General features: G+C 34.5%; 1 protein-coding gene across 1 annotated transcript; it reads right to left on the reverse strand.

Annotated features, from left to right (window-relative positions):
• Positions 1-4,398: 4,398 nt before the first annotated feature.
• On the reverse strand, positions 4,399-9,600 carry LOC113352361 (uncharacterized mitochondrial protein AtMg00240-like). Its single transcript, XM_026596185.1, has 2 exons — positions 9,262-9,600; positions 4,399-4,515 (listed from the first exon to the last, which is right to left on the reverse strand). Exons 1-2 carry the CDS (start codon positions 9,598-9,600, stop codon positions 4,399-4,401), a joined length of 456 nt encoding a protein of 151 aa, XP_026451970.1.
• Positions 9,601-9,871: the final 271 nt, after the last annotated feature.

The raw sequence follows: 9,871 nt of genomic DNA on the forward strand, positions 1-9,871 counted from the left end.
TTCATAATAATCAAGGTGAACAGGAACCAATTGATAATCCGGTCTTATATTCCCGAAGAACAGCCTAGATAAATCAATCACGTCACAAAAATCTTAATTGTATGGTAGCGAAACAAGATGTTGCGGAATCACAAACAATGAGACGAAGATGTTTGTGACTACTTTTTATATCTTGCGTATCGGAGATATTAATCTCAAGCCAATCAATCTGATTGTACTTGTGCGATAGAAGATGGAAGATCATATCACACAACTACGATAAAAGTAGTATCGGTCTGGCTTCACAATCCCAGTGAATTCTTTAAGTTGTTAACCTGGTTTTATAAGAATAAAACCAAAGGTTAAAGGAGAAACGACTCTAGCACGCAAACTAGTATCACACGAGAGGTGTGGGGATTAGTTTTGCAGAGTTACTAGAAGTCCCCTTATATAGTCTTTCAAATCAGGGTTTCGCCTTGGTCACAAAGCAAACAATATCCACTGTTAGATGAAAACCTGATTTAGATTCAAGATAATATTTCTCAACCGTTAGATCGAAAACTTAGCTTGTTATACACAAATGAAATGCACGCTTCAAGGTTTGTTAGCCGTACCCAAACGTGTACATTGTTGGTTCAACAATAGTTAACCAAAAGGTTAGACATAAGAGCATTTCATACCAACCATATTCTTCTTCACCATAACTAGTTCAACTGACTCAAATGAACTAGTTAGAGAGTTGTTCAATTGCAAGGAAATCTCATGTACTACACAAGACATAATTGAAGCATAGATGATTTGATTCACTTGAATAGGTTCATGAAATTTATAGCCACGGTTTGCAATTTGTATTCTTTAGTCTTTATAAGTTTAAGTTCAGAAATCATCTTCAGATATATAACCTTCTTAAGTTCGCACACTAGGTTCGCGGTCTTAAGAAACCGGGCAGAGTTTACAAACTCCAGCAGAAAATCTCGGCAAAGACCTTCCGCCAGTTCGCGGACTGGTACTCACGCAACTAGTTTGTCAACTCTAGCAGAATTTCTCGGGATGAGAAGTTCGGCAGTTCGCGGACTTGGCAACAAGCCATTCTTCCGGTTTCTCTTGATCAACAAAGTTCGCAAACTTTGGTTCAAGGGATAGGACTTATGCACATTTGTGTTTCCACAACAATACTTATGTCCATCACTGGTTATGTAATCTAAACTCTCATTTCAACCACTGAAATATTCTTAGAGGACTTTATATAGTTGTTACACCATTTCTCATCAAAGAAATTTTCAAAGTGATTCAAACATATCATGACTTTCCTCACTAGGTAAAGATAAACATGGTCGAAGCGAAACGCTTACCAACACATATTTCGAGATATAGATAGGCGAGGTATACTAGGCTCGAAATACCAAATGTGTATAATCTAAGTATATATATATAGCATACGACTTTTGTCTCAAGAAGTAAGAGATAGAGTAGATAGACTTTTGAGTGACAGATAAGTTCAAGTCTTCACATACCTTTTTGTCGAGAAGTTCCACCGGTTCCTTGAGTAGTTCTTCTTCTTGTATGATGAATCGCCATTAAGTTCTTGATCTCAACTACACTTTCTATCCTAGTCTGAGACTCAGCTATAGTAGACTAGAAATCAAGACTTATAGTTTTGATCACTAACATTGATAAACATGCTTGAGATAGCAACGCATGCGAGTTCGACCGAACAATGCTCTCACAATATCCCCGTTTGTCAATTTTAGTGACAAAAATATCAATACATATGGAATACAAAAAAGATAAAGAAAGTTTAGTAGATCCTATTCCACATGTCTAATCTTCAACATTCCTCGAAATCTTCGTCACTTCCAAGTACTCCAATGATCCCAATGGTTGTATGTTTAGCATCACCGTTGTTGAAGATCCATAACTATAAAAATGAGAAAGCATCGGTATCGATCGTTGTTATACAGGAGCTACTAAACTTTCGTCTAAATATGGTTTTGTGATCCATAGCATCTGGTTTTGTGATTTATCAAGGTCTAAATCATTTTCAAAATTAGACAGACCTTTTCGTCTAAATATGAGTAACTAATATTTTGATTTCTTTATCATGTGTTTACAGATTTTTTTGTCTCTAATGGCGTTGGCCTTTTTATATATTGTGATTCAAGCGTTTGTAGAGTATTTTCGAAAGCTTTTGCTTGCAGGATTAAACTGTGATGTTATCTCAAGTGTTTACGATGTTATCTGGGAAAGAAGATGCCGATTTAACTCGTTGAGTCCGTTGACCAAGTTATCCCGCTCGCAGGAAAATTCAACTAAGTTGAAAATTCAAAAACTACATGAAAAAGGAGAAACTGTTACCTAATTTTACTCTTTTGGTTATTGACTAGCTGTCATGGTTTCCACATATATCAATATTCTTGAGTGATTTACTTCCGAGATTATAAACAGAATATTTCTTAGCATTCATTTCTAGAAATCTCTTCAAACCCTAAACTATATAGATCCTCACAACCCTTATCTTGTTATCACATATCTAGTCAAAAAAACATAATCTCTTTCAGAATGGAGGAAGGAAGTTCTAGCAATGTTGGAGAATTGGTCAACAAGTTCAAGCAAGCAGCTTTAGATTTGGGAGACACTAATGAAATAATGATTTATCAAAAAGGGGACTGCAGTGGTGAGGAAGAAGAATCAAATTGGGAGGCAAGTGCTATAGGAAAGTTAATTATATAAGGCAAAATGAACTATAACACGGTTGAAAGGTATATAAAATTCACCTGGCCTTTCATAAAAAGAGAGGTTCTAAGAATCGTTGAGATTGAGCCAAACATAATGATTTTCAAGTTTCAAAAATGGGACCATCTAAATATGGTGATTGATCAAAGGCCTTGGATCATTAACAAGCAGTTGTTAGTAGTTCGTGATTACATTCCGAATATGGCCTACTCTGATCAGCATTGGGGGTTTCAAATGTTTTGGATTCAACTGAAATTTTGCTACCAGAGCACATGAATGTTTCATCAATAAAATATGTGAAGTAATTGGCACTGTGGTAAGGATTGAACCTAAAGATGCAATTCCAGAAGGAAATGTTCCTGTTAAGGTCTGTGTTAATGTGGATTTATCCATGCATTAAGAAGAGGTGTAAATGCAATAACTAATGCTGGAGTTACACGCTGGAAAAAGTTTTTTTTATGAAAGGAAGCCCAATGGAATATGTACTGAATATTATGTTATCAATCACTGTTCTAGAGCCTGCAAAGCTGCAGCTACCTACTTGGCAAAGGCACATGAGAAGCCTCATGATCTAGAAAACTGGTATAAAATCCAAACTAGTTTCTATAAGGAAAAATCCATAGACAAAACACATTCTTGATATGGATAAAAACACTAGATACTTCCATTTTCTAGTGAATAAGAGACTCCATAGAAATAACATTAATGCTCTTCTTGATAATAATGATAACTAGTGCAAAGATAGAGATTTTGTTAGTAATCTTCTCACAAATCATTTTAGCTCCATTGCTTGTACTAGTAACCCTTTTTTGCATGATAGTGATTTTAATACTATTTCTTATGTCATTAATGATGTTGATAATATGGCTTTGCTCTCTATTTTCTCTTCTGAGGAGATTATAAGTGTTGTTAAATCTATGTCTTCCTGGAGCTCCCCAGGCCCTGATGGCTTTCAAGCTGGATTCTATCAATCTCAGTGGACCATTGTAGGTAAATATTTAACTAATGTTGTTCAAATTTTCTGGCTTCATGCCTAAGCATCTTAACCAAACTTATATTTGCTTAATTCCAAAAGTGAAAAAACCTAAGAAAGCTAGTGATTTCAGACCTATTGGTCTTTGTAATGTTTCTTACAAAATTGTCTCTAAGATAATAGCTAATAGAATTAGGCCTTATATTAAAAAGCTTAGTTCACCTCACCAAGCTGCTTTTGTTCCTGGCAGATATACTCATGATAATATTATCATAGCTCGTGAAATTGTCCACACTATGAAGCACAAAGAGGGTGTTAGTGGGACTATGGCTTTGAAATTATATTTATCTAAGGCTTTTAATAAGTTGTAATGGCCCTTCATCTTGAAAATGCTTACTCATTTTGGATTTAAGAATTCTTTTTGCAATTTAATATATCAATGCATTTCTACTACTAGAATAAGTGTTCTTCTTAATGGTTAACGTTGCCATGAATACATCCCTTCAAGAGGTATCAGACAGGGAGACCCTTTGTCTCCAAATTTGTTTATTTTAGCTATGGAATATCTTTATGGTAGTGTAAAACATGCTGAGCTTAACAATAAAATTGCAGGTATAAAAGTCTCTAGGAGAGCCATTCCAATTACTCATCTTTTATTTGCAGATGATATTCTCATCTTTGCAAAAACTGATTACAACGACATTGATACTATTCTAAGCATCCTTCAGAAGTTTGATAATCTTTCTGGTCAAACTCTTAATTTTCAGAAGTCTTCTGTCTACTTTAGCAATAATCTCAACCCAGATACTTGTGCTAACTTGGCCAGTAGACTAAACATGAACATTGTAAGAGATTCTGAGACATACTTAGGTGCCCCTCTTCTTTTAGGTCATTCTAAAATTAGGTCCTTTGAACCCATAGCTTAATTCTTTGAAGCTAGATTAAATAATTGGGTAAGCACTAAAAATACAAGGGTACCCAAATATACCTCGATCTAAAAAAATTCCTACCTATAAGTCCTTTATCTAAAAGTGATTGTCTATGGAACGAGTCGAGACAAAACAACTAATCGATTCACACTTTGTGTGATCGTTTATGGATACGAGATCGAGACAACACAACTACAAAGTATGTTTACTTGATAAAAAGGTTCGGACTTAACCAAACACAATAGGATTCACTTATCAAGTAAATAAGAATTAACGTTTGTGTGATTTACTTTAATTATAATAAAAAAATTATAATGCGGAAAATAAAAGTAAATGACACAACAAGATTTTGTTAATGAGGAAAACCGCAAATGCAGAAAAACCCCGGTGCCTAGTCCAAAATGGAATACTCTCAGGACTAAGTCGCTACACAAAAATTACACCAACTTCGTATAGTTGAGACCAAGCAACTAAACCTATAGTTCACCTAGTTCTGTATGTATTCCCGCGCCTCGAACTTATAAATAAGTCACGTACTTGGATTAATTCCTTTGGTTCTTATTCCAAACAGTAAAGGAACAACAAATCTGTTTGGTATCAACTCTCTTCAACCAAGTGATATGAGTCGGACAAAGGCTCTTCTGTTTATCTTAACATAAACTCCTTCATCAGGTCCTTAGATCTATATTATGTTCAATTACCAAAGTAATCGTTATGATTTTGCAATCAACACTCTTAATCCAAAGAATTGTGTTGATGCCGATCTACTCAATTAATCAATCCAATTCTATCACAAGGATAAAACTGATTATTAATTGGATCCTCTTTTTACCGAAACAATTATTGTGCACAGCAAAGATTATGAACTCACAAATCAGAATTCTTCAATATCTTCCTAGTCTTCAAATCTTCTTAGATCTTAAATAAACACCTGCACACAATCACTTGAATATCTTGTGATCAATCACGCACAGAACGGAGTCTGTTAACAATAGATTATCACAAGATCATCTTTAGAACTAAGAACAGTCTAAAGATCCCTGTCGAAACTCTGAACTAGTTTGAGTGAATCTTATATCAGAAGAGAAGATTCCCAAGCATAAAAAAACTAGGTGCAATCAAAGTTAAACCACAGTTAGTCAATCAAATCAATGAAAACAAAAGATAAACCGCAATATCTAGTTTCCCACCCACGGTACTTACTAAATCTTCTCAATCCCAAAGAAGACTTTAAACCAAGCGACCGTAAGAGATTTCTCCTAATTTGGTTACTCTCCTCTCCGAATAGGCGGCTTCACCAGTAGCATCACAACAAGAGGTAGTTTGTTGTTACGAAGGATTAGTTTGCTAGAAATGCAAACTTCAGTATTTATGGACTAGGAAGTTTGGACACCAAGGAATTTCCAAAACCGAAAATATTCTCAAGATATTCATTAAAGCACAAATTCGGTTTCCATAATTCCTGGAAATGCTCTGTCCAAAAATAATGATCGAAATCTTTCAGAAAATTTCTAATTAGTAAATGCACATTACAAATTCGTATTTTACTAAAATAAAGTTAAAATCCTTAAATAAAAGATTCTTAACTTATTTATGTTTTGATCCTGGGATTCTCTTCCCTTAGCTATTAAGGAATAACTTTGAACAATTAAATAATAAATATTCACAACACGTGTTCAAAGTATGCCGACATCCTAACTTTGTAAGTTCTCTTTCATACTTACAACCTTGAAACCGATTTGCCACACTTCCGAACAAGTTTAGAATTGGTTCATCTGACTTTCAAGAACCATGTGATTGATCAAATAACATTCAATCACAAATCATGGGTTTAATGGTTATACCAAAACAAGTTTCGGTTCTACCTCCATGTGAGTATTGTGCATAGTCACACTAGCTTTCCAAAATTCGGTTGACTAGGTACTAGGATCGGTTCCCCACATATATATGGTATCTAACTTGAATGTGTTGCACATGTCCATAGTATTGGTTCCCCTTTGCCTAAAAACGTGTTGCACATGTCCATAGGATCGGTTCCCCTTTCTTCTATAAACCTTGTTGCACCTCATACAAGGATCGGTTCCCCTTTGTGATGTACCGCACCTTTTACTAGGATCGGTTCCCCTTTCCCATATTTGGTCATACATAAAATCACAAACCCGATCATACCATCTCAGGTGATTACTTAAGATCGGTTTCACTAATAAAAGTCATGCCAATACATAAGTCAGGCCTTTGTGAATAGTTCTACCAAGAACACAAACAAGTTGTAATCGTTTATACTCAATCACATATCTTGGTTGTTCATAAGATAATCAATGAATAACAAAACCAATTACACCTGCCAATTTCCTTTTCGGTTCACAAACAAGTTTATGAACTTACTTCCTTAGAACACATGTAAACATTGTTCCCTGGGATGAAATCCTCACCTTATACCCATACATAATCACAATAGCATTCAAATGATTATGGAGATGTCTTATCTACAAAGTTTAATGGTTAAGCAATAAACCTCGTATTGTATTCCTCAATACTATGTCTATCTAGAGTTCAAATATGCTTCGCAGTTTTGTTTTCAATATGCACGACTTGAAAGATACGTTAGGGAATGAAACATTTCAAGTAAAATATCACTAACCTCAAGTGGAAGTATGATTGTTGTCGTTGTAGCTCCTTGCTTCTTCACATCTTAAAGTCTTCGCAATACTTGTAATGTCTCATATCATAATACTTTCAAGCTAACCTATACGAAGTTGACTCTATTACATAATCAAGCAACTCTTAACATGAGTTTTGATTCACTAAAATATGACAACCAGACTTGACATACCAACGCTTGGTGGGTTCAACCGAGTTATGCTCTGACAATCTCCCCCTTTTTCAATTTTAGTGACAACACTCTAACATCATATGGATAAACAAATTACAAGAATTCATTACACATACGCTTGATTCCCAAATTCAACAGCACAGTAAACTGCATACATTCAACCCTCAAAAATGTCGATGTTGACATTATAATAACAAAGATAATACTCCTCCTAAGGAAGATAGGTAGATATTCAATCCGCACGTCTTTGTTATACCACTTAATATGATATGTTACTCCCACTTAGCCTGTGCTTTCACTCTTTCTTTTAGATAAATGTTCAAGCACCAATGTTCTTTTCCTTAGCGATACCAATCAATATAAAATCAATTCCAGTATCACTTGTTTACTCCATATATTTCTCCCCCTTTTTTCACAAAATGACAAAGAAACGAAAAAATAAAGGACAACATGAAAAGAATCTTACAAATCTCAAAATAGACTTGCAACCTGTAATGTTGGGCACGAGGGTTCCACACATCATGTTCTGATAACCAATATCAAAACCGAAACTACAAGTAATTTTATTTTGATATGTTATCAAGGAAACAATTGTCCGAAACAATTTTTCCACTTTAAGAAAACCAAAAAAACAATAAGCACCTTAGTTCCTTCGCTAAACCGATTGTACAAATAGAATCGCTTAATTAGATAAGACCAAAATAAAGATAACTCTATTTTTATCATCAGGTTCTAATTATCCATAAACTTAGACCTTAATTTTTAAACAAGACAAGTAATAGGTTAGTTAACTAGCATTGCTTGTTAAGGCATTCGATTAGACTTGAATAACCGAAACCTCACTTTTATAAGTCTAATTAAGATCAAAATTAACTTAGTTTCTCTTATCCGGAATCGAATTGGACTAAACAACTCATCCCGTAAACATTTTATTTCGTTAAGACATAAATAATTCATACAAACCAAATAAATCAACTTGCATAATTATTCACCTCAACCGGAAGTAATTGAAACAACATAGACATTAAAGCACCGCAATTGCACCGAAAATTTTGTAAGCCTAAACAACTGATACCACACAATAAAGCAAGATAACAATAGTTTTTCTTAACCGGAACCAATTGAATCACACACACATCCATACACACATAATGAAATAAACATCAATTGTACCGAAATTTTGTTAAGCAAAAGAAATATATATGAAATAAAGTCAGGCTTTTCTTAAACAGGAAAACAATTAACTAACAACATTGTTACCTCAAATTTTGCATCCACTTCTCCAATAAGTTTGCATCTTCGTCCAGGGAGAATTGATATCGAAATATCATCATGTTTTCATCCTTAAAAATAAAAGAATAACAATAACCAATCTGGTTTCAACAATTGCAAGCAAAAGTTGAAAACCGGAACCACGGGGTACTAATGTACCTTTACAATCCCTTTGATTTCCTTAGATTTTCAAAAGTAGCTCTATCTAAGGGTTTAGTGAGAATATCAGCTAGTTGACGTTCGGATAGAACATACTCTAATTTGATAACACCATTCTCATATAATTCTCTAATAAAGTGATATCTAATATCTATGTGTTTAGTACGAGAATGTTCAACAGGATTCTCAGTCAAGCGTATAGCACTTGAGTTATCACAAAGAATGTTCATAGTTGAAATATTTATTCCATAGTTAATGAGCATATGTTTCATCCCTAGTAGTTGGGTACAACATGTACCATCAATAATGTATTTTGCTTCACAGGTTGACAAAGACTGTGAATTCTGTTTCTTGTTGTGCCAAGAAACAAGATTTTGACCAACATAGAAGCAACCACCATAGGTGCTTTTCCGATCTTCTACACACCCTGCCCAATCAGCATCTGAGTAGGCAACAAGACTGTTCTTTGTATCCATGGAGTATGATAAACCATAATCTAGGGTACCATTAATGTATCTTATGATTCTTTTTACAACTTTACGATGCGACTCTTTAAGATCTGCTTGAAATCTGGCACAACATCCCACACTAAAAGCAATGTCTGGTCTTGTTGCAGTTAAGTATAGCAAGCTTCCTATCATGCATCTGTATAGTTCTTGATCAATAGATTTTTCTCGCGTATTTGATTGGAGTTTCCCAGTAGTTGGCATTGGAGTTGCCATAGGTGTTGAATCTTTTAATTCGAATTTCTCAACTAATTTCCTTGCATATTTTTCATGAGAAAGAAGAATATTATCTTTTGTTGTTATATTTGCAAAGCAAGAAAGTATGACAATTCTCCGACATTACTCATCTTGAATTCTCCACTTATATGATTTAGGAATTCATCTGTTAGAAATTTTGTGGTGGATCCATATATGATGTCATCTACATATATTTGTGCCATAAGAACATTTTTACCACTCCACTCGGTGAAAAGTGTTTTATCAGCAC

This window comes from Papaver somniferum, chromosome 2, assembly GCF_003573695.1.
Source record: "Papaver somniferum cultivar HN1 chromosome 2, ASM357369v1, whole genome shotgun sequence".
In the NCBI taxonomy this organism is placed as follows: domain Eukaryota; kingdom Viridiplantae; phylum Streptophyta; class Magnoliopsida; order Ranunculales; family Papaveraceae; genus Papaver; species Papaver somniferum.